Source organism: Petaurus breviceps, unplaced genomic scaffold (assembly GCF_028583685.1).
Source record: "Petaurus breviceps papuanus isolate PSGF00001 unplaced genomic scaffold, PetGlider_PUasm1.0 184, whole genome shotgun sequence".
Lineage (NCBI taxonomy): Eukaryota > Metazoa > Chordata > Mammalia > Diprotodontia > Petauridae > Petaurus > Petaurus breviceps.
In genome coordinates, this window is record NW_027185793.1 from 1,513,942 (window position 1) to 1,539,232 (window position 25,291).

Consider the following 25,291-nt stretch of genomic DNA (forward strand, 5'->3'; position numbering starts at 1 on the left):
CAATCACCTCCTGAAAAAGATCCCCAAAAGAAAACTTCTAGGAATATTATACCCAGGTTCCAGAACTCACAGATTAAGGAGAGAATATTACAAGCAGCCAGGAAGAAACAATTTGAATATGTGGAAACACAATCAGGATAATCCAGGATCTGGCAGCTTCTACATTGAGGGATCAAAGGGCTTGGAATATGATATTCTGGAGGTCAAAGGAGCTGGGATTAAAACCAAGAGTCACCTACCCAGCAAAACTGAGTATCATGTTTCAGGGGAAAATATGGTCATTCAGTGGAATAGAGGACTTTCAAGCATTCTTGTTGAAAAAAACCAGAGTTGAATAGAAAATTTGACATTCAGATACAAGAAGCAAGAGAAACATGAAAAGGTAAACAGGGAAAAGAAATCATAAGGAACTTATCAGAGTTGAACTATTAACATTCCTACATGGAAAAGCAATAATTGTACCTTATGAAACTTTTCTCAGTAGTTGAAGGGAATATATATATATGAGGGTATATGGGCATATGAATACATATGTGAATGTGTATATATGTTTACAGGTATACATAGATAGAGGGCACAGGACCAATTTAACAGGAAGGGATGATACTTAAAAGGTGAAATTAAGAGGTGCGAGAGGAATATAATGAGAGGAGCTGGGGAGAGACAGAATGGGGTAAACTATCTCATATAGAAGAGGCAAGGGGAAATGGTTACAATGGAGGGGAAGGCAAAAGGGAATGGGTCAATCTTATTCCCGTTGAATTTGTCTTGAGGAGGGAATGAAATACACACTAAATAGGGGATCTCACCCTCCAGGAGAGTAGGGGGGGAAGAGGATCAGAGAGGGGATGATGGAAGGGAGGGCAGGCTGGGAGGGAGAGGAAGTTGAAAGCACCCACTTTTGAAAAGGGACTGGATCAAAGTAGAGAATAGAAAAAGTGGGAGGTGGAATAGGAAGGAGGGAAATATAGTCAGTCTTTTACAATATATCTACTATGTTATTGTTTTGCATTAGCCACACATGTACAACCTATACTGAACTGCTTATCTTCCCAGTAAGGGTGGGTGACAAGTGAGGAAGGGAATGAATCTGGAATTCAAACTTTTAAAATAAAATATTTAAATAAATAAATAAATACATATACTATTACTAATACTCTTTTACATGTAATTGGGAAATAAGATATTCAGGCACTGGGGCATAGAGATCCACTGGAAAAGTCAAAAGGGGTATGGGAAATAATATGGGAGAGAGCAGATTGGAGGAGGGGACATCCTGTGGGACTGCTATTTTGGGGTGGTGGATAGGGAAAAAACAGGGAGAAAATTTGCAACTCAAAATCTGGTGGAAATGAATGATGTAAATCAGAAGTTAATAAATCATTTGAAAAATTTTAAAAAAGGAGACAAAAAAACAGAAAATATAAAGTTAAAAAATTTAAAAAAAAACAACAGTGGCTTATTGGTGGAGAATTGACTGTTATTAGTAACATTAACTCATAAGGTTTACCATCCATTTTACACTATTCAAATGGGCTGGATTGGAATCAAAGAGACTGGGTTTAAAATTCCACAGTTGATATTACCTGTCTAATCACTGGCAAATAATCACTCTATGTCAGAGAGCCTCCGTTTTTGTATCTACAAAATGGAGACAATGAGATCTGCAGTATCTACTTACCTCACAGAATTGTTGATCTCAATTGAGATCATGTGTATAAAATGCTTGCAAATTTAAAAATACTACTACTTCAGTAATAATAGTCACTGGCATTTACATAACAATCCAAAATTTGCAAAGTACTTGGTGTTTATTATCTTAAGTCTCACAACAAACAATCCTAGGAGATAGTTACTACAGTTATAATTATTCCTCCCCTGTGTTAGGCACAGTGAATGTAAAAACAGAAATAAAACATTCCCTGGCCTCAAGAAGTTTATGTTCTACTGAAGGAAAATAATATAAACTTAGAAAACTAAGCATAAAATATGTAAAAATAAATACAGAATTGTCTTATTTTAAAGGGGCAAGACACCAACAAAAGGAAGGATCAGGAAAGACTTTTTTGTTGGAGTTGTCACTGGAGTTGAGCCTTTAAGTATGCTTGCGATTTTAAGAGGGAAAGAGGAGAGAGAGCACTTCAGGATAGTTTATAGAAAGACAAAAACCTATGATACAAGCCTTGATCAGTCCTGAAGAATAAAATTACCTCTTTTTTTCTCATCTTAAATAGGAGACAGGAAAGTAGCTGAGAGAGAGCACTGGACTACAATCAAAAGTCCTGGGCTCTGCTGCTTAATGCTATGGCCACACCTCTTTATTTTTTTAAACAATCGGGGTTAAGTACCTTGCTCAAGGTTACACGGTCAGTTATTTCTGGGTATGGTGCTAAGTATCTGAGCCTGGATTTGAACCCCAGGTCATCCTGACATTGGAGCCGGTGCTCTTACTCACTGAGCCACCTGGCTGCCCCAAAAGGGTTTGTATTTTGTGTTTTTTTGGAGGGCAGTTGGGATTAAGTGACTTGCCCAAGGTCACATGGCTAGTAAGTTATCAAGGTCTGAGGTCAGATTAGAACTCAGGTTCTCCTGACTCCAGGGCTGGTGCTCTATTCACTGCGCCATCTAGCCACCCCTATGGCCACATCTCTTAACTTTTTTGTGACTTAGTTTATTTGTCCATAAAAGGAATCATAAAAATACCGCTAAGAATGTCGTGGAGGAAAAACTAGGATTTTAATGTTGAATCTGGTATCACTGGGGTGAAATCATTTAATCTTTCTGGGTCTCAGTTTCCTCATCTTTTAAATAAAGGGATTGGATTAGGTAATTTGTGATCTCTTTCAGGTCAAAAGCTATAATCCTATGACCTATAAAAACTGCAAAAAAAGTTATATAACTAAAAGATCAGTCTTAGACAAAAGGTAAACAGTTTTACTCATGTATCAAAAATTCATTCTGGGCCTACAGAAATCTTAATAAAGAGTGTGCCTTCTTTTATTCTCCTGGTTTGAGATGACAAGTAAACAAGGAATGAAAGACAGAGAAATATTTTATAAAAATAAATCAATGAGAAAATGACAAGGTTTCCTCAAAGGCCAGGTCCATCTAGATTTATGCGGAAGAGGAGAAGAGGACATACAAAACAAATTGTGTTCTCATGATGCATATTTTTCATTCATTCATTTAACAGACTTTTAGTGGGCACTGGCTATTTATATGGCACAGGGCTAGATACAATGATATATTCTATATCTCACACATGATCACAGACATATGAGAAAAGCCAGCAAAAAGAACAAGGAAGATCTAATAGAGGCAAACATTTCCAGAGTTATTTGTTACCATTCATTAAATTACTTATTAATAATATTTTGGAACCTATCAGTACCACGGCCAGCGATTATGGTATTCACAAGGTGACTGGTTCATCACTGAAAATAAGGAATAGCAATTGAACAGGCAGTTAAGCTGCTTTGCTGATGTGTTGACAAATAGGGGTGGAGTTACCAGAGATAACTAAGGAAGGCAAGGAAAGCCTACTACTGTTGCCTATGATTGGTCTATTAGGTTGACCAACCTTCATCTTGTCCTTAGGTGGTCTGGATTGTTCACAGAGTAAGGTGAGTAAGACTGTTGCACTGTAAGGTTTCCTAAGGAAAAATTTCTGCATGTGAATCCATCTTATCATCTACTCCTTCCATTGTGTTTGGTGTTTTGGGTTTTCTTGGTGGTGGTATTGGTGGTGGTGGTTTGGTTTGGTTTTGTTTTCTGAGACCCAGCACCAACCTACATTCATGTATTTATATATATATATGGGTTTTACATGGGAACACCCCATTAAGGCATTTTTGGAAAGCAAAAGCTTTGCCTTAACACATAAATCCACTAAAGACAGCAAATGGCTAACAGAAATTAGTCATAGTCTTTCCTAGGATACTTTACATAAAGAGAAGACAGTTAAGCAATACATTCTACTGAAATAAACTTATCTTCTTTGTCTTCACCCTCTGCCTGAAGCTTCATACAAGAGATTTCAAATGGATAATAACTTTAAAGCTCTATGTGGACTTCTTTTTCATTATTATTATGTTAAACAGGAAATGTTATCTCCACAAGGATCTTGCCTTGGCTTCATGTCCTGGCAGAATACAGGAATTTTGAGCTAATGAGGGCCTAGAGGTTTTACAAGACCACAGGAGTTTTCAAAATATTCTTACATTTTCATAATAGTTAAATTAACAGATCTGATGCCAGATGTAAAGTGGCATTTTATGGGTAACTTTAAAAGGTACTAATGGGGTAACTTTTAAAGCAGCTTTAAAATATGTAGCTTTGAACTTAATACAAAATCATGCAGGCTTTTGATCTTCTGTTATATGTATACTATTTTGCAGTGAAGTGATCAGAAAAACTTGGCTTTTCCTATCCTCCCCCCATCCCTACATTCTAGAAGATTTTGGGCATCTCCCACCTCACTTCCACTAAAAGAAATTTAGGCTGAATATTTCAACATTCCTTAAAATCAATAATTACTAAAAGCTTTCCCTTTAACTTGCTGAGAAAATTCAAGGCATTTTCAATGGCAACAAAACAAATCGTACATAAATATTATATGCCCATAGATGGATTTAAATACTTTTGTGGAGCCTATAATTTCATCAAACTCTGATTGCTGAAGACTGAACACCATTCACATGGCAAATAACAATTATAAATTACTATTTATTGAGAATTGACCAGGGTGTGAGGGTAAAGCATGCTTTTAGCATGTACAGAGCAGCATTATACTCATGAATATCTAGGGAAATAGACAGACATAAGATAGTCACACACACACACATACTCTTACTTGTACATAATGTGTGGCATATTATGACACATTGTCTATGTGTCTATGCATGTGTATATTATGTATGTATGTATATATACATATATTTGTTGTTCAGTCATTTTTCAATTGTGTTCAACTCTTTGTGACACATATGTATATACATGTGTATGTATATATATTCATGAGTAAGTAATTGTACCATATGAAACCATGTTATCAAACAATACAGTAAAAGTACTGTCATCAATCACTTCTCTATTTAGCAAATACAATTATGTTGCACATCAAATTATGCTGAGTTTTCAGAATGTGTGCCATGGGTCACCATCATGCCAAAAATCTATTCCATGTGTCATAGGGTCATCTATTTATAGCTGGGACAGACTACAGAAAGGCTATCTAGTCCAACACCATCATTATTTTTGAACTGAGAAAACCAAGGCCCAGTTCAGTATGTGACTAATCCAAGGACATACACAGAAGACATATGAGCATAGATCCAGGATCAGCTTTCTTTTCCTTGCATCCTGTTGTTATGCTTGGCTCACTAACAGTACTATAAAGTAGGATGTTAACAAAGTATTCCAAAGTTCAAATAATATTTAATACCCAAACAAATAGAAGAGAAGTGTGATTTTTGTTGGAGATAGTATATTAAGAAAATTGTATAAAGCTTCCTCAGGAGCCAAATGAAAAGGGTAGAATGTGAATGAAATAAATAAGATAGATAAATATATAAATAAGAAGGAAGAAATTGAGAAAATAAATATAAAGATGCTTTCTCCAGAATGACAGTCAGTCTACATAAGCATAATGCATTGCAAGTAGTGAAATAGTTGGTCATGGGGGGAAAATGAGATAAGCTGTTTACCCTAATTCAAAATTAGGTTTATAATCAACAGTAGACAACGTGGTACATTCAGGCTATTGTTAACAAGTAGGTAAAATGGAGTAACTACAAAGGGCTCACCACATTATGTGCTCATTTAGAAGGGTCCTCAGTATGGCAGGGAGGAAGGAACTCACTAGTACAAAGCCTAGCAGTATGATACTAACCAAAAAAAGTGAGTTTCAGGAGAGAAAAGTTCATTCGCCAATATATAATTAGATTATAATTGTGCTAATATTCCATTTTCAACCAAATAGCTTATTTCTTTAGCTGATAGCTGCACTATTCATAAAGTGATATTAATAAACCAAAACAAAATCATATTGGGCATCTCTAAGAGATAAAATTATTTTTGTTCCTGTTTATTATTTTTAACTGTCTTTGTTCTCAAGTATAATTGCTACTTATTTTTAAAAACAGCTTTTTTGAAGCACTAATTCTATAGTAAACTGGTCAATAAAAAGTCAAATGATGCATAAGATGCAAACAAAGATTGAATATCAGCCACAAAATAGCTAATACTCATATAGCATTTTAAGGTTTGCAAAGTACTTCATAGATAATATCTCACTTTGAACATCACAAAAGAAAATCTGTGAGGTTATCATATTCAGCTCACTTTACACATGAAGAAAATGAGACAAGGAAGGATTAGCAATTTGCTCTTTATCACATAGCTTATGTTGAAGGAAGAAATTGGACCAGAATCTCTCCTTCCTCCAGTTTTAGCATTTTTTGCAACACAAAATACTAACCATTACAATTTGCTGAGTATTGAGAAATAGTAATAGTATCATTCCACATTTTATTTCTCTCATACTACATTGTATGTTAACATAGATACATGTTAATATATGCATATACTGATGGGTATATACATGCACTGTGTATTTACACATACATATATACATGTGCATGCACACACCTATGTACACATGGCTAGGTGACCCAGTGAATAGAGCACCAGCCCTGGAATCAGGAGGACCTGAGTTCAAATCTAATCTCAGACACTTGACACACCTACTAGCTATGCAACATTGGGCACATCACTTAACCCCTATTGCCCTGCCTTTCCTGCTCAAAAAAAAAAATCATCTGAGAACAGAGTCACTTAATATGTCAGTCACATGTGACTCCAAACTTACTGAGTGAGACCCAAACCAGATTAAAATGCTATTGGGAAATGTTTAACAAAATTACAAATATATATTACAAACTAGATAATACTAGATTTTAAAACTAAGTCATTGTGTGGCCTTTAGGGATCCCTATGTATGAGTTAGTGAAACCTCATATTTTTTTGCTTTTTTTTTTTTTAAGTTTGACACCACTGGTCTAGAACACTAAGATGCTGTGGTTACACAGCCCATTTATATCCAAAGTGGGAACAGAACCAGTCTTTGAGGAAAGCTCTCTATCTACATTAGACAGTCAGCATTTACTAGGCACCACAATGGGCCAGGTACTATGTAACATGGGATGCTAGGCATTCTCTCATGTGTTAATGATCTCACTTGAAAAATTTAACTATTCCTTTTGGGGCCTTCTAGTCTTCATGGCATCCAAGTGGATATAATTTACCATTTCATCAAATCCACTTAATAGCTTATATAAAAGTTATTGGCATATCAATTTATTTCATGATTTCAAGGGCAGCAAAACAAGAAGGCCATGTAAATCCGTATTATGCTACTTCACCAGCCCACATAAACAAGCAGAGAAGCCGACATTTCTTTCACTTCTAACATTCTGTTATTGAAATTTCTCTCAAGATGATTTATTCTCTAAGAAGACAGAAGCAAATATTTGAAATTTAAAATGGACTATGCCATTCTTTGTCTCAAAAAAAAAAAAGATTAATCTGCCCTTGCAGACTTCACAATCTAATAGGGAAGATGTTGTCTGATTATATTCATATTTATAAAACTGTTCAGGAAAAAGGGCTTATTTGTCCAATATATTACTCCCTATTTTTCAGTATTAAAAGGATAAAAGATTAATATATTTGGCCAAGTATATTAGTCAATGTTTTATTTTTCCAAACCAACTTCTAAAACTCTCATGTCCCTCTTCTCCTTTGATGTAGGAGTTGAATTCAAAGAGGACATTTTTCTAACCTGGGGTTTTTTTCACCAGGAGTTCTTTAACTTAAAAAAACAAAACACGACAGTTGTATTTTAATGTTTCCTTGTGATCCTATGTATTTCATTTTGTGCATTTGAAAGGATTATTCTGAGAAGAGGTACACATGTTTTACTAAGTGGTCAAAGGGGTTCACTTACACACTAAGAGAGAGAGAAAAAACCCAGCCCTAATAATTTTCATTTTTTCTTTCAGGAATTCTTAGGGGTATTGTAGAAAGGGTTCCAGTTTTGGGAGGGGATGAACTAGATAATATGAGAGGCCTTGCCAATTCAAGGTTCTATGATCCCTTTCTCCTTTGGTTTTCTGGCTTGGTGCCAAAATTTATAAGAATTTATTCTTGGTATTTGAGAAGATTTTCAAGAACTTTTATTCCCTTCTAACTTGGCTGTCTAATATATTCCAACAAAAATCAGAGATGTCAAGGCAAATATCTTATTTATCTGGCCCCCATCTGTCTGCAGTGTGTGTGTGTGTGTGTGTGTGTGTGTGTGTGTGTGTGTATGTATAAACTAACTTGTATGAGACCTCTCCAACTTCTGGAAGATAAGCACACTAATGCACTGTTGGTGGGGCTGTGAATGGGTAAATCAATCTAAAGGCCTACAAACATCCATTCCTCTTGCCTGGGAGAGTGCACTGTTAGATATATACCCCAAGGAGGTGGCTAAGAAAAAGAAAAGGTCTATATACACCCAAATATTTATAATAGTACCTTTTTGTGGTAGTAAAGAACTTGGAACAAATTAGATGCTCATCTTGGGGAATGGCTATAAAAACTGAGATAATGAAATACTACTATGCTGTAAGAAATGATGAGCATGACAAACAGAAAGATGTATGAAAAGATTTAAACTAATTGAAGCAAAGTGGAATAAGCAAAAACAGAAAAAAAAACCAATGGCTACAAAAATATAAATGGAACAAATAACCACAAAATAATCAAAAGTGAATGTTAAAAAAATATCAAGAGCAAGTTTGTATTCAAAGAACAGATATGAAAAGACATTTCTCCTCTCTCTTTTGATGAAGTGGGATTCCATGAATGTGGACCATTGTGTGTAACATATTTTAGAGTGTGCTAATTTGTTTTACAATTTATTTACAATTGTTTTACAAATAATTTACAATTATTTTATTTTTTTCCCTTTCTTTTTTTACTGTTATATTGGAAGGCTCTTTGGGAGGAGTAAGAAAGGGATATAAGGAGAGATATAAAAACAAAAATATCATTATAAATCATTTTTATCAAAAAAAAAAGGAAGCCAATTCCTTCATTACTTCTATCAGAATAAGGCTCAGTATTTCTATTTATATAATAAGATGACCTCTAGTAATATTTTGGTCATATCATAATAGCTACAGAAGGTAGAAACACAGTCTCAGAATAACAAAAATCGCAGGTGACACAGAAGGCAATGAAAAAATACAGAGTTGATATAAATAAGCTGTGAGAAGATAGCAGCAAAGACTTGCTGAGAAGTATATCCACGGGGCAGCTAGGTGGTGCAGTGAGTAGAGCACTGGCCCTGGAGGCAGGAGGACCTGAGTTCAAATCCAGCCTCAGATACTTAACACAAAAACTAGCTGTGTGACCTTGGGCAAGTCACTTAACCCCAACTGCCCTCAAAAAAGCAAAACAAACAAACAAACAAAAGAGAAATATATCCACAAGTAGAGTGTAAATAGTATTAGATTTAGATCCAACTGTTAGAGGAAATGGATTCAAATCCAATCTCTTTCATGTATTATCACTGTGACTCTGGACAAGCTACAAAAACTCCACCTTTTCTCACCTTTTAAAGTAGAGAGGGGAGGCATTACGAATCCTAAGTTCCCTTTCAAGGTCTAAATCTATGATCTCATGATCATCAAAAACAAGTATGTTGAAAAAGAATTGGTTGGTCATATATCAGGAATGAGGAACAAGAGAGAGACAAACCTATTTCTTCATCAGTACCCTCAAATTACTATAAGAGCCAAAGTAGGGCCTCTGTTCTTTTGGGTGGATTCTTTATGGAGACTTTACAAAAAGATGCAGTTGAGAATTGTACAGGATAGGAAAGCATGACAAAATATATTATGTATTCAGTGGAAAGAAAATTCATAGCTATGAGATCAAGAATCTATCTAAGTATCTATTGAGAATTTAAATCACTAGGCATGGGATGTATTAATTCTGAATCTTTTGCAGTCAGTCAGTAACAATGTACTATGTGTGCTAGGTACTGTGGAAAGCACTGAGGATATGAAAAAAAAAGATTGGGGAAAAAAAGGCAAAAGAAAAAATCCCTGGGGCAGCTAGGTGGCGCAGAGCATTGGCCCTGGAGTCAGGAGTACTTGAGTTCAAATCCAGCCTCAGATACTTAACACAAAATAGCCGTGTGACCTTGGACAAGTCACTTAACCCCAATTTCCTTGCCTTCCCCCTCCAGAAAAAAAAGCAAAAAAATTTTTTTAATCAAAAAAAAAGAAAAATAAAAAAATCCCCACTCTCAAAGAGCTCAAAGGTCAGATCTAAACAACCTGTGGCCTACGGGCCACTTGTGGCATGCCAAAGGATTTCCTATACATATAAAGAATGTTTTCCTCTCCATTTTCCACAGAAATCCTTTGGCATGCTATAAGCAGCTCACATGCCACAGGTTGTGCAGGCCTGTCACAGGCTAATGGAGAAAATAACATGCAAAGAACTATGTATAAACAAGGTATATGTAGGATAAATCTGTGATAAAGTAGAAGCACCAATTTGCAAACAGCCTGCTCAAAAAATTTAGTCGAAAAAGGAAAAGGAGATATGGGAGGATAGCTAGTGGAGATGGACAGATCAAGTGAATATTGTTTGAAGATGGGAAATTTCCTTTTTTTTTTTTTTAAGCAATTGGGGTTAAGTAACTTGCTCAAGGTTACACGGCCAGTTATTATTTCTTGGTGTGGTGCTGAGTATCTGAGCCCGGATTTGATCCAGGTCATCCCGACACTGGAGCCAGTGCTCTTACTCGCTGAGCCACCTGGCAGCCCCTAAGCAATTGGGGTTAAATAACTTGCTCAAGGTTACACGGCCAGGTGTTTCTGGGTGGGTGCTAAGTGTCTGAGCCCGGGATTCGATCTCCAGGTGTTCTCAACACTGGAGCCGGTGCTCTTACTCGCTGTGCTACCTGGCCGCCCCGAAGATGGGAAATTTCTAGGAAAAGTTGGAGGTGAGAGCCTGGGGATGATAAAGCTGAAATGGGGTCCCTTGTGAATGTAGAGAAGTTTGTCTTTGCACATGAACAAGGGAGGAGATAGTGTAGAAGGCATCTGTGTGATATAAAAATGCGAATGAGGAGAGATGGACTTCTTGAATGGCCTCGATTCTATCAGCAATATTTGTTATTGTACTACATTATAGAAATGTTTGTTTTATTCCATAAATTAAAAATAATTTTTTTTTAATATGAGGTAAGGTTCTAAGCTGATAGAGTGGTAGGTAGAAGAACCTTGGGAGGTTTGAGGAAGAATAAAATGTTTAGAAAAACTGCTGTGTGGTGATAGCAAGTCAATTAGGGGAAGTATAAAAGAATTGACTTTTTTATCACTTTTTTTTCTAAAGCAGTTGGGGTTAAGTAACTTGCCCAAGGTTACACGGCCAGTTATTTTGTGTGGGTGTTAAGTAGCCGGAACCTATCCCGGGTCCTCCCAACTGCGGGGCCAGTGCTCTTACTGGCCACCTAGCCACCCCCTTTTTATCATTTTTAATACTTATCATGTTTTTGCTAACTAAATGATCACTGTTTAAATGACCTACATAGAAAATGTGTATAGTTTCTTTCCCCTGCCCCTTTTCCTTTATTTGGGGGAAAATATAGTCACATATATTAAGTCTGGTCAGTTTCAAGAAAAATGTCAAGGTAAAAGGAATGAACAAAATCTATCATGTGCTTCCTGCTTAATTGCTACCCTGAACTAGATGATCATGGACATTCCTTTCAATGCTGAGATTCTAGTATTCTATTTTAATCTCTATAAGGGGAATAAAAATTGATTAATTGTCTATTATGTGCCAGGAACTATGCGAAGAGCTTTATGAATATTATGTTATTTTATCTTTACAACATCCCTATGAGGTAAATGTTATTACCAGTCCCATTTTAGACCTGAGGAAACCGATACAGAGGAAAAGTGACTTTCCCAGGGTCACACAGCTACTACATGTGTGAGGTCACATTTGAATTCATATATTCCTGGCTCCACACCCAGCACTGTATCCACTGTTGCCACCTAGCTGCCTTATAACACCCTTGGGATATAATTTTCAATTTCACTGTAGAGATGGATCTGTTACCTTTCCCACTACATCACAACATAAGCAAGCATTTGAGCTGTGATGTCAGCTGCTTAAGAGAAGTTATTTTAAACTCTGCCTCAATTTGCAGTTGGCTACCTTTATTTGGTAGCTAAATATTAGTGCTCTGGGCAAGGAGCTAAATGACAAGGAATGGATTTCTGTTAAAAAGTTCAGGAACATCTAACAATGACCCTGATTTCAAATAAAAACCTTTTTTCCAAGTCTATGAGTCATCAATAACATTGTATGACTTTCAGAAGTTTGTGGTTTCCAAATTTGGTCTCCAATCTTAGAGAAAAGAACATTTTGACCTTGTAAATTTCTAAAGAGGAAACAGGCCAAACAAATGGTAACATGTGCCTGTAGGGCCTAAGAGGATCGGTGACTTATCAGCTAAGCAAGGATGTGAGAGACGTGACAGGTCATTTTCACCTCCATCCCCTCCAACTAACCTTTGTTTTTCATGGAAAATAAGCAGCTTGGATATGGTTTTAATATAGGAAACAAAGACTTTCATGATTTCTTTTTTTAAATTAATAACCAAATGCCTCTGTTAAGGTTTTGGAGCATGTGGTTTCTGCTGGTACAGAAAACACAATTCGTAGGAAAAGAAAATAAAATCTTGTAAAGGTCAAAGATCTTATTAATTCAAAATAACACCTAACTCTTCATATGACTACTTTCTAGATGTTTATTTTCTAGGTAAAACTATTCAGAGATTGATTAGGGAGGGTACTGCATGAAAAAAAAAGAGGGGAAAATTTTTGAATACAATCCATGTTCCACATGATTTAAAATATATTGCACCAATTTTGACATAGGTTGTCATACACAGTAAATACTTCTGAAAGACAAAGAACTCAGGGTGTCTAGGTAGCGCAGTGAATAGAATACTGGCCCTGGAGTCAGGAGGACCTGAGCTCAAATCTGGTCTCAGACACTTAATACTTACTAGGTCTATGACCTTGGGCAAGACACTTAACCTCAATTGCCCTGCCTTCCCCCCTCCAAAAAAAAAAAAAAAAAGGACAAAGAACTTGAAAAACTCCACTAGGATTTAAGAATAAAATAGTAATAGGCCAAATAAAAAATGAAACCAGTAACAAATAAATAAATACCCTTCAAGACACAGCTTAGAAATAGCACATTTATAAACTTTATAAGTGTGCACACACAAACATATACACATACATATACATTCACAAAGCTGAGATTTTCATCTCTCAGAAACATCTACAAGCCTTTGTATAAAAGTCAGTCCCAAGTTTCCACAAAACACAATTTAGAAATAACAGGTCTGGGGAAAGTAGGCTAGTTATCCTAAGTGATACAATTGAGGAAGCAAGACAGACAGTCTGTCTTAGAGCATGATGTAAGTATAAAAAATTTACATAGTAATACAATAATAGTAGGTGGAATCCCTACTACATTCTTCTCTACATCCTTGTTATTAGAACACTTCATAGATAAAACTAGATTATATAACAGAGTCCTTTCAGTACTTCCATAACTAAATGCTTTTGGAAGGAGTCCAAAATATATTCTCTCCAACAATGACTCTAAATTCCAGGAGGAAGACCATTATAATAGAAAGACTCACATTCAGAGAACTGACCTCCTGTTCTGTCTGTCCCATGAATTAGCTGTATGACCCATGGATAAGTTGCTTTATCTCTCTGGGCCTTAGTTCCTCATCTGTAATGAGAGATTATAAACAAATGATGCCTAAAGTCCCTTCCAGCTCTATGATTTTTTTATGTTGAAAATCCTGAATTAATGTTGGCTTATTTGGGGATTATTCATGTACCTTTTCTCTTATTTCTTATCTTCCAACCATCCTTTTTGTGGTTTTTCCACTAGCCTATGAGTACCTCTATTAGGACAGTGGATAACAGAGGGAGAGAATTAAAAGTAAAATAAGTCACCAGCTCTTTAAAAACGTTTGGCAGGTATGTATAAGCATGCTAAAATTAATAATTAATGGGAGATTTGGGAATTACCTTTAAATTTTATTTTTCATGTTCTCTCTAGTACATCTTCAGTAAGGCTAATATCAAGTGGCTTTATGATTAATATGAGGTCTCTGAGAAACTGAAAAGTAACTGAAGGCTAAGAAGTATTACATGAGAGTCTTGTAGTTAAAATTATTCAACTGAGGGAAGAGCAGATGAAGAAAGAAGAAGGCAAAAGGAGAGTTGGGAAGCTTTGAAGGGATTGTTTTTTAAGTCCTCAAAATCATATTTAGTTAGAAAGTGACTGATCACTATTACATAAAGAGCCACCAAAAAGAAAAAAAAATCTGCAAGGGGCAGTAACTATGATTTAGAAAATTAACTGTAAATTGTTCATTTCTAAAGATCCAAGAAGCGACAAAACCAAAATGCTACAACATACAAATCTCAACATGGTATAAAGGCAAACACACCAAACAGGGACTTAGGTTTGGCTCTTGGTTCTTAATATTTAGGCATTATGCAACCTTGGTCAAGTCAATTAATTTTTTAATGCCTCAGGAAACTCTCTAAATCTTTATATTATAGGGGACAGCTAGATGACACAATGGAGAGAGCACCCATCCTGAAGTCAGGACGACCTGAGTTCAAAGCTGGCCTCAGACACTTGATGCTTACTAGCTGTGTGATTGTGGGCAATTCATTTAACACCCAAATGCTGCCCTCCCCACTCCCCAAAGACATCTTTACGTTACAGAATAAGAATAGTTGGTTTTCGGAATTGGAAGAATTTCCTCACCCAGAGCTCTCTATTGCTTTGGAAATCACAGGGCCAAAACAAAACAAATACACAAACAAAATTACAGTGCAGTAGTGTCTTAGGATCAACAGCACAGGTTCTAGAAGGTTCTAGAAAAAGAAATTCTTCAACACTGACTTGCCAAGAAAATACTTTCTTCCCTGTGAGGGGGGACAGATTTCCTTCTCACTATCTGTCCATCCATCTCTGCCTAGTTAACACTATATACTTAGGAAGTAGTTTAGAAGAAGCTCATTAGTATGACTACTTTTTCAATTCTGAATAAATGGTCTACAAAATGATCGATGCTGGCATATTAAATTTTGCTCTCACTTGTACATAAATATCTGATGATGCATGAATTCTATATAGAACTATGTGGTTCTATACAGATAACATTATTTCTCAATCTGGGATAAAAAGACTTATATGGAAATTGAAAGGAAAGGATACCCCCTTAACTCTCCACTATAATTCCATTTCTGTGTTACCTCTGAAAATATCTTTGGTATTTATCAAAATCTGGTATTTATAGGTACACCTAAGTAAGCTCATTCTACAGAACCGACCCAAGTAACTCTCTTGTTTTCTCAACCTAGACATCTTAAACATGAGTTAATATTCAAGCTAAAAATATGCTTTGTAACACTGTGGCATATTCTTAAACCTACAGTATTACAATTCATCTTTGTTCAGCCAGGATGAATACCTAGACAATAAAGGAAGTAACCAAAGTTGTGGAATCAGGCTACAAATGAAGTATCCTTTTTGTTTCAAGAGCAGGACATACTTAGCAAGTTAAACTTGTATCAACCTTGCAGCAAAGAAGTCAATCAAGGATGTTTCACTATCAAAATTCCAACAAGGAATATAGTACTGTTATTGTATTTAAAATTTTCTATTGGGAAAGTAGTTTTCTCAAGATTAAAGCATAATATTATTCACTTACCAAATGGCTGAAAAAGAAGACTAGAGTTTACAAGAGTAAAATCTACTATATAGACTACGCCTTTGTAATTTTAATAGGAACTAAAGATGAAAATCAAATTCATTTTGCAGAAATACATTTTATAGGCTCTTTCTAAAAGGGCATCTCTTATGTAAAGCAATCTTTCAAATAAAAGATTTAATCATATCTTTGTTTTGTCTAAAAATGACATATACGTGTGTGTTTGTACTTCTGTGTGTGTGTATGTCCGTCTCCTTCCCTCCCTCCCTCCTCATGTCCTAATTAGTAATTTAGTGGCCTAAATTAGGTAATTCAGCTTTTGGACACATTTCACAAAAATCACAGAGAGAAACTCAAACAACTGAATTTTAGAAAACATTCATTATTAAATCAACAGATCTTAAGTGCAAAGAGAAATGAAGAAACAGAAAGGTGAAATACAAATCTGGCTTCACCTCTATTCCCTATGTGGCTTTAAGTCACTTAACCTCTTTCCTTCTTTGTAAAATGGGATAATCAAATTTTGAATATTTACCTCAAAGGGTTTTTGTGAAGATCAAAAGTGATAATAGCTATAAATTTGTTTTTTTTTTTTAACCATATAGCACTTCACAAATGTGACCTATTATTATTATCATCCACTGGACCCACTCTCACACAAAGAGAATAATTTAGAATTGGGAATAATTTAGAAGCAAAATGTACCAGAGTACAATATAAAACAAAAAGAAAAAAATTTTACCAGAATGAGATTAATGCTACAGGAAATATAGGACAATGTTTAAGACAAAGATAGACACTTAGATAGAGTAAAAGTAAATCCACTAAATAGGTAGAATATTCATGACTCAAAAGGGTCAAAAGTCTTCAAAAATTTTAAATGATCTTTCTCACTGGGCTGAATATACAGAGGAGGCACTTTATCCCCAAAGGTATTTTCTTCGTCAGTTCTAAGGCAGGAAGAATGAAAAGTCCCACTGGAGAGCCTGCAAAGCACTAGAATGGATGGCCCCTACACACTGCATACTTACCATACTTTCAGATTTTACAACCCTTGCATTCGCTAAGGGAACAAGTCATTAAAAAGCCACTTTGAAAATACAATAAAGACCTTCTTCTCTGATTGTGACAACCTTCCATCAAATAAAAACCTAAGGTCGAAGCTTCAACAGCAGGATATTTACTACTAGCTCCAGACATTTTAAACAGGGCAATGAATGGAGTGGGGGAGGGAGAGAGGAAATAAGACTAAGATACACACACAGACACACACACACACACACATGTGAGGGGGGGGGGTTGGATTTTTTTAAGCTGCAATTTGGTGGTTTACAGTACTTATCCTATATCTCAGTCACTACCACACCCCAGAAAATCAAATGGAGCTATCAAAGTAAATTTCATTCTCTTCCTCTAGCTACATGTTATGCAAGAAAATAATGCTAATAGAACCAAACCAAGAAATAATTAAAATTTGTTATTCCACAGACTGGACATTTTATCAAATTTAATCTGCCCAGTTTTCTAAAAGAGTTAATTAGAACATTTCATTCTACTAACCTTAATTTTTGTATAAGAATTAAGCCTCCATTAAATATCAGGGTAAGAAACAGGTAGAGAAAAACAAATTCCTTTAATACATTGAAACAGACTATCAGAACAAGAAATGGGATTATTTAATTTTTATTTTCTTCTGTTTCTTATTCTTTATTTCCATGATACCAAAATTTGTCCTCTCAAAAATCAAACATTCTTTAAAGCTCATAAATTCTCTTTAAAATAACTGGAATATTTCATATTGCTTGCTCTGCAAAGGGAAAATATTAGAGACCCCGGCAGAATAGAAAAGTGGTCAACACTTGGATTCTTTTCATTGTTATTTATGTTCAAAGCAATGGATAACAATGTACAATTATAAAATGTGAAGTTTTTACTGATATTCACATATCTAAAAGACCACCCAAGTGTCATGTTGCATTAGGGCAGCACAGCTTACTACCGAAGAAGGGATGCTTTCAAGGCTGTCTACTTATAAGCTTTCCCTGTGAAGGGTTTCCTCTTTCAAACAGCATAGATCTATAAATATATAATCATATCCATTTGGTGATTATTAAGCAGTTAAATTTAAATGGGGGAAGGGGAAGGACATTTTAACAATCAGTCAAATGAGCAATAAAAAATAAAAAATGCCCCCCCCACAATCTCTTCATTTTATATGGAAAAAAAAAATCTCTCTTAAATCTCAGTGAACAAGATCATTTTTTATGAATCTTGTCCCTTATCTGTGGGATGATCAGAAGGGTTTCAAAAAGTGACTAACATGGATGGTATTTAATTCATTACTAAGCTTCAGCAGTCTAAATGGTAATCCAGTCACCCAATAAAACTTTTATTTTCCAAAAAGAGGGTAGCTTAAAACTGAAGGAATTTGAATCAGAATTTCCTTTTAAGATTTAAGGATTCTTTTGTCCAGTATTTTTCCTGTTACAGTGTGTAACACATGCATATCATTAAGAAGAGCCACACACCTCCTCAAAACAAAATTCAGGGCAAAGTGCCATCTGCTCCAAATAATTCTTTCCTTGAAGTTTTTATGTTCAAGAAAAGGCTAAAACCCATATATTTGAAGAACAAGCCAACTCATCCAATTTTGTTTTTTAAAATGCTTTTAAAATGTCTTTAAGGACTATGTTATTAAAAGGAATACATGTTAATAGAGATTCATAAGAAAATGTGCAACACTCTGAAATCAGAGATATCTAAATTCCCCCAATCTTTACATTTATATTCATGTGTGTTTGCCTGTGTAAATACACACACCTCTCATCTCAAGAAGAAAATGACAGGAATAACTACTCTACTATTCATAACTCATGATTCATAAAAATCTCTTAGTCTGAGGCAGTAGGTGGCACAGTGAATAGAGCACTGGCCCAGGAGTCAGAAACACCTGAGTTCAAATATGATCTCAGATACTTAACACTTACTTAACATTAACCTTGGGCAAGTCACTTAACCCCAATTGCCCTGCCTTCCCCCCTCCAAAAAGCAACAAAAAAACCCAAAACAAACAAACAAAAAAAACCTCTTAGACTTACTTTATTTTCCCCTAAAACCTGACTTTAATTAGAGTGTCTTAATATAACAGTTCTGCTGACCTGTAATCTGTAGCATGTAGATGCTTCAGAAGTGAGTAATTCAGGAACTTGCTGGCTAATGGGCTACTTGGCCATGACCTTCCCAGTTCTCTTCATATTACACCCTCCCACCCCATTCAGGACTTCTTCCTCTTATACCTGAAATTGCCTAAAAATAAACATTCAATCAAAGTCCAATCACTCTGCCAAGTTGGTTCACAAGAGCATCCTTGAACAAGTGAATAAAACAAGGACCCTTCCCTCCTGAAAGGCTCAAGTCTGCATTTCCTCAAGGCAGGAATTCATTCTGAATTATTTTAGTTGCTATGCTACACAACCCACATGGATGAGCATAGATAGATTTTGAGCTGAAAGAGACTTCAGAGGCCATGTTAGTCCAAACACCTTATTTTACACATGAGGGAACTGAGGCTAGAAAAATTAAGCAACTTGCCAAGATTATAATATGGTAGATGTTAATAAGTGGTAGGACTGGAATTTTACTCCTTGGACCTCAGTTTCCCCATCTGTAAAATGACAGGGCTACAGGAGATGACATGAAAGAGCCCCTCCTAGTTGTTATTATGATCTTACGGTATTGTGACTCCAAATTCAATCTCATTTACACTGTACTATGTTCTCCTATCCCTATACAAATTAATAACCACAAAAATTAAAAAAGCATTTTACCAAAAGCCCAATCAGTCATGATTTTAACACTAAAAACCTAACAAATGATGTTCTTATATTTATGACAACAAAATGTGAAAACCCCAGAAGCTCCATTTCCAGTCCTGAGCACAATATATTTTAAAAGGAACTCCTGTTTTTTCCACTACTTTTATGACTCTAATCTACCATGCATCATTTTAAAAAATCTTACCATAATGTGGAATTAGTAATCTAGTAACTAATACCATGATACTTTTCAAGGGAGTGCTTTACTATGCAGAAAACAATTTGATATAAGAAAGGTTTGCTTTAGAAATCATTGAGAAATTCATCATTGAGAGAATATTACAGGTAAAAAGGAAATAAGATATGGCAGGAAATAGTAGAAGAAGGGACTGAATTTGGAGTCAGAAAAAGTACTAAAATACCCAAACCTCAGACACTTAACTGTGTGACCCTGAATAAGTCATTAAACTTCTCTGGGCTACAGTTTCCTTATCAGTAGACTGAAGGGAAGGTGACTAGGAGGCACAGTGAATAGAGCACTGGCCCTGGAATCAGAAGGATCTGAGTTCAAATCTAACCTCAGACACTTAACACTTATTGGTTGTGTGACCTTGGACAAGTTACTTAATCCCAACTGGCCTTTCTTCCCCCCTCCAAAAAGGCAAAAACAAAACAAAACAAAAAACAAAATGAAGGAGTTAGACTCCTTAATTTCCTAGGTCCTTTAATATTCTAAATCCATGATCCTTGGAAGATTAAGTGTGGTGGCTGATTTAAGGGTAACATTTAGTAGTGCTAATGGAAGGTCCCTGGAACACTTGGCAGACATGCAATCTACCATGGTCTTGGCAAGCAGGAAAGTATGAAAAAAAATAATTATCAAATATTACCCAAATTCATTAAGCTTAAGTAGTTTTAATAAACAAGGCAATATAATTAATAAAAAAACTATATAATCATCGTTGGACAGATGTTACTTTTATTTAATTCAACCTTTCAAAGTACTGTTGGATTTATGCTCTCATTATATCTTATTTCATAACTATAATTATTATGCTATATATCCTGCTCAATGGTATGGTATTTCATCATTTCTGCTAGATTTTTAACTCCATAAGGACAGATAACATTTTAATGACCTCCATATTTCTCCTAGTGCTTACACAATTCTTTGTACATAGTAAGCACTTGAGAAATATGTTATGAATGAATGACAGAGATAATTTAATAAGCCCAGTCAAACAATTTGACATTTTTATTTGAGAAAAGTTTAAAAGTATGTTCTAACATGTAGGTGGCAAAGTGTGTAGAATGTTGGACCTAAAGAGAAGCTTTGAGTTCAAATCTTTCCTCAGTTACTCATTAGTTGAGTGACCCTAAACAAGTAAATTAACCTCTTTCATTTCTAAAATGTATAATAATTGGGGGCAGCTAGGTTTCACAGTGAATAGGGCACTGGCCCTAGAGTCAGAAGGACCTGAGTTCAAATCTGTCCTCAGATACTTAACACTTACTACATGTGAGTGTAGGCAAATCACTTAACCCAACTGCCCTGCCTTCCCTCCTCCAAAAAGCAAAACTAAAAATGTATAATAATATGTCATATAAAATAAATAATACAATATATAATAATGTATAATAATAGTTGCTGGGTTGTTGTGACATTTGTAAAGCGCCTTGCATACTTAAAGAGCTATAAATGCTATCATTTTTATCATCTCTAAATAAAGGGTGAAGTGACACAATATCAAATATTCAGAATACAACTACATAGTTGCTGTAATTTATTCACTGCACCCAAATTGTCTGGGTACTTTGAATAAATTGTTTCTAGGTACATGCTTTTTTTAATGAGAAACATTCTGATCTTAAAAGTACAACAAACCACAGACTTACCAAATGAGCAGACTGGAGATTTAAAAAAAAGAGCTAAATTCAATTTTAAAAAGTAAAAATGGCATGTGTAAGAAAATGACAAATTATCTGACAATGCATTTTCATTTACTTTTTAACAATACTCATTTAAAAGAAAGGTGACTCTAAAGGTTTTTGCTTCAAAAACTTTTTTGATCAAATGCTGTGACTCTAAAGGTTTTTGCATGTTGTTATTTTAGGCTACAAAAAACATTGGTTGGATCTACATGTTGATGAAACAAGAGAACAGATGGAAGATGAAAGCAGTTTAGGTATAGCACAGGATAGGTAAGTGTTTTTGAAATGGAAGTCTGTAGGATAATATGGTAGATGACACATAATATGGACTGTGTATTCTAGAGACATAGATTCTAGTCTTGACTGCCATTAATTTGATCATATAACTTTGCCCAAATCACTTAATCTCCTCAGGCCCCCAGTTTGTTCATCTGGAAATATGAGATGTGACTAAAGAATCTTTAAGTTTCTTTTCAACTACCAATACTATGACTTCAAAGGTCTTGAGACTGGACTTGGTAACAGATTGATTGCTGTAATTTCTTAAAATCCACAAGCCAATATGTACTTATGAACGAGCCCAAGTATGCTGAGGATTTCCCTGTGAGATTTAAAAATACTAATAACATATAAAGAGAATGGACAGTGTTGGTATAGCCCACTCCAATTCCTTTGCCAGCATTCTAATCAGCAAGTTACGAGAAGGATAGAATGGAAGTCACCACCACACTCCAACCTTTATCACCATTTCAGGTAGTAAGATACTAAGATCTATCACACAGAGAGGAGATAATATGGCAATATCAGACTATATCCTCTTCTTAATGCCTCTAATGGAAATGTTGATAATTCAATTCACAAAGAATTTCTTAATAGTCTATTTTGTCCAAAGCACTTTATGAGGCCTCAGGAATGGAAAGAAAAAATTCAGACTGTTTCATGTCTCAAAGAGGTTACAAATCTACTGAACAAGTGCAAGGAGGGGGATTTCAATGGCACTCGCCAGGCATTTTTTGTTATTTCATTATCAGTGGTCTTCCAAATTAACTAATAGATCAAAATTAACCTGCTTGAGACTTCTGGATTCCAAAATAGTTGGCACTCCTGGCTAGCAAGTTTCCTGTTACAGTATATATTCCAGTAAAAGTTTACCTACCATCTGATCAAATAAGCTATAGACAAGATTACTATACTGGCTGGAGAACAGGATCAAATAACCTTCAAATTCCATCCCACTCTAAAACTTTAGGATTCAATGATTTTAAATCCCAAAGACAAAGAACATTCTACTGTTTCCTTCAGAAGAGAGATTTTTAATACCAGGAACATTCAAGGAACAAAATTCTCATCCCCCATTAATAAGAAAAGAATACAAGTAAAGGTTACCACCCTTCAGAAGATAAATTAGATTTTCTGGATAGATGAGAAAATTACATTTTCCCTTTTATAGTATTGATAAAAGGTCAAGAGTTTATGTCATCCTGCTTTTTCTTCTTTATGTTTTAAGCTGAATTAATTTCTTAGACTCTTACTTTTTAAAATGTATTCATACTAGAAAACAATAAAAGATAACTGAAGGTTTAACAATCTCAGGAAAAATAAAGGGGGTTAGGGGAAGGAAGCTCTAATGAGCGGATAGTAATTTCAATTACTGTTCCAACAACCCATTATAATGCTAGGACATATGGCATTCCCTGGACAATATGAATCACACAAATAAGACATATGAAATACTACAGATGCACTAGCAACTTCCTTTTCTTCATTACCTTTCCTGAACCATGTCCATTATATCTATTTTATTGATTCATTCATTTTCTCCTCTTCCCCCAACCCCCTCTCTAAATTGTAAAGCTGTCTAAAAGAAAAACTTAAATCTGAAAACCAAGGGGGAAAATAAAAAACAAAAACAAACACAACCAAAAAGACAACACTCACTTCAGATTTAGAAGACATGTTTTCTTCCATGTCAGAGTCATTGGGATCCACAATATCATCAAAGGGGGGTAAAGTTGATTTCTTCTTCTCTGATGTATCACCTTCCATTTTTACCTTTCCCATCTTGACATGAGATTTATCTTTTGTAGTTTTTTTCTCAGCAGAACAAGTGAGTATCAGTGGTGGGGCACTAGAAAAACTTTTAAACAAAGCCTCTGAGCTGCTTTTTTTCCTTTTTTTGGCTGCAAGGTCCTCAGACTCTGAAACAGGGGGCCTTTTGCTGGGGGCTTTTTTGTCTTGCTGCTGACCACCTGTGATGGTAAGTAAGCTGCTTTCATGTTTTGGCTCTTTTGACATGGGTTTAGGTTCCTTGAAGGCCATCTTAGGAACTATTTTTTCTTCTTTTAGTGGTTTGTTTTCTTTGGGTTTCTTAGAGGATTCTTTGGAAGATTTGTTATGTTCCCTGGAAGGTTCTTTGAAGGCACTTTTATGTTCTCTTGAGTCCTTAGGAGGTTTTTCCTTGTGCTCCTTTGATAACTTGTGAGGTTTTGAGAAACTGTTACCACTGGTGCTGCTGCTATTTGTATGGCTACTCCTATTGGGGTCCTGTAAAAAAGACAAGCACAGATCTGTGAGGCTCCTGAAGCTGAGGAAAAAGGCCGGACTACTCCCAGTTTCCTCTGCACATAATGGTTACTTTGTGATTTCTCTCCAACTAATCTTGTGGACACCAAGTTCCCACAATATGATAAGTGGGTAGAGAACAGAACAGACTTAAGAAAAAGTGGGATGTAACTGTCTAGCAAGCTAATGAGATAGATAGGAGAAACTAAGCCAGGGTCTCTTTCCTAGGAACAATGTGTACTTTTATAAAAACCATCCAAGGATCTTGGGAGTCTGCGCTAATAGAGTTCTTAGAATAACAACTAGCCTGATCCCTTTCAACAGATAAAGGAAACTGAGGCTCAGGAGGTAATTTGCCAAGATAAGGCAGGCAGGAATTAGCAGAGCCAGGATTGGAAACAAGGTCCATTGACTCCAAATTCAGTGTGCTCGTTAATCCAAACTTTCAAAATAAAATAGCAAAAGTTAAGGTCTGATGCAAAGTATTAATTTAAAAAAAAAAAAGGCTTGTTCTACTTAAGGCTCTCTAGGCAATGAAAATATGTTTAAAGAATTCTTCTTAACAATTATAATTCCTAGCATTTTAAAATCTGACCAAGCACTTTCCTCACAACACCTCAGTGAGATAAGTAATACAAAGAGGTGATAAGCATTGCTCAGGGTCAGACAGTCACTCAATCAGCAGCTAGAAAGACCAGGGTTTGAACTCCAGTTTCCTGACTCCAGGTCCAGCTCTCTTGGATTTCCAAATTAGATCAGTGAATTAAGGCAAATAAAATTGGATTGTAGTGTCTTTAACAATTATAAATGAATATTTATTCCCTTAATGGCCCAGTATGATATATAAGGTGATTTTGCAATAAACAAAATGTGATTTTATGCTCACTATATTCATGGACATTTACTTTTGTAATAAAAATCACAAATTAGATCCTTAGCATGTAAAACTGGGTAATCCACACATAACCAGAGGAATTGTGCCATACCTACCTTTATCTTCTTAATTGATACCAGAGGAAAATGAAAGGATAAGTTTTGTAACTGGAATTTGCTTCTCCTGCCATGCTTATGATGTTTGGTCTTTAATTCA

The 25,291-nt window shown here is 35.5% G+C and overlaps 1 protein-coding gene across 1 annotated transcript in view; it reads right to left on the reverse strand.

Moving 5' to 3' along the window:
- Nucleotides 1-25,291, reverse strand: part of MLLT3 (MLLT3 super elongation complex subunit) — a 310,982-nt gene that overhangs the window by 63,758 nt on the left and 221,933 nt on the right. The window contains exon 4 of the mRNA XM_069088086.1: nucleotides 23,578-24,183. Within this exon, the coding sequence (XP_068944187.1) occupies nucleotides 23,578-24,183 (606 nt within the window). The remainder of the gene's footprint in view (nucleotides 1-23,577; nucleotides 24,184-25,291) is intronic.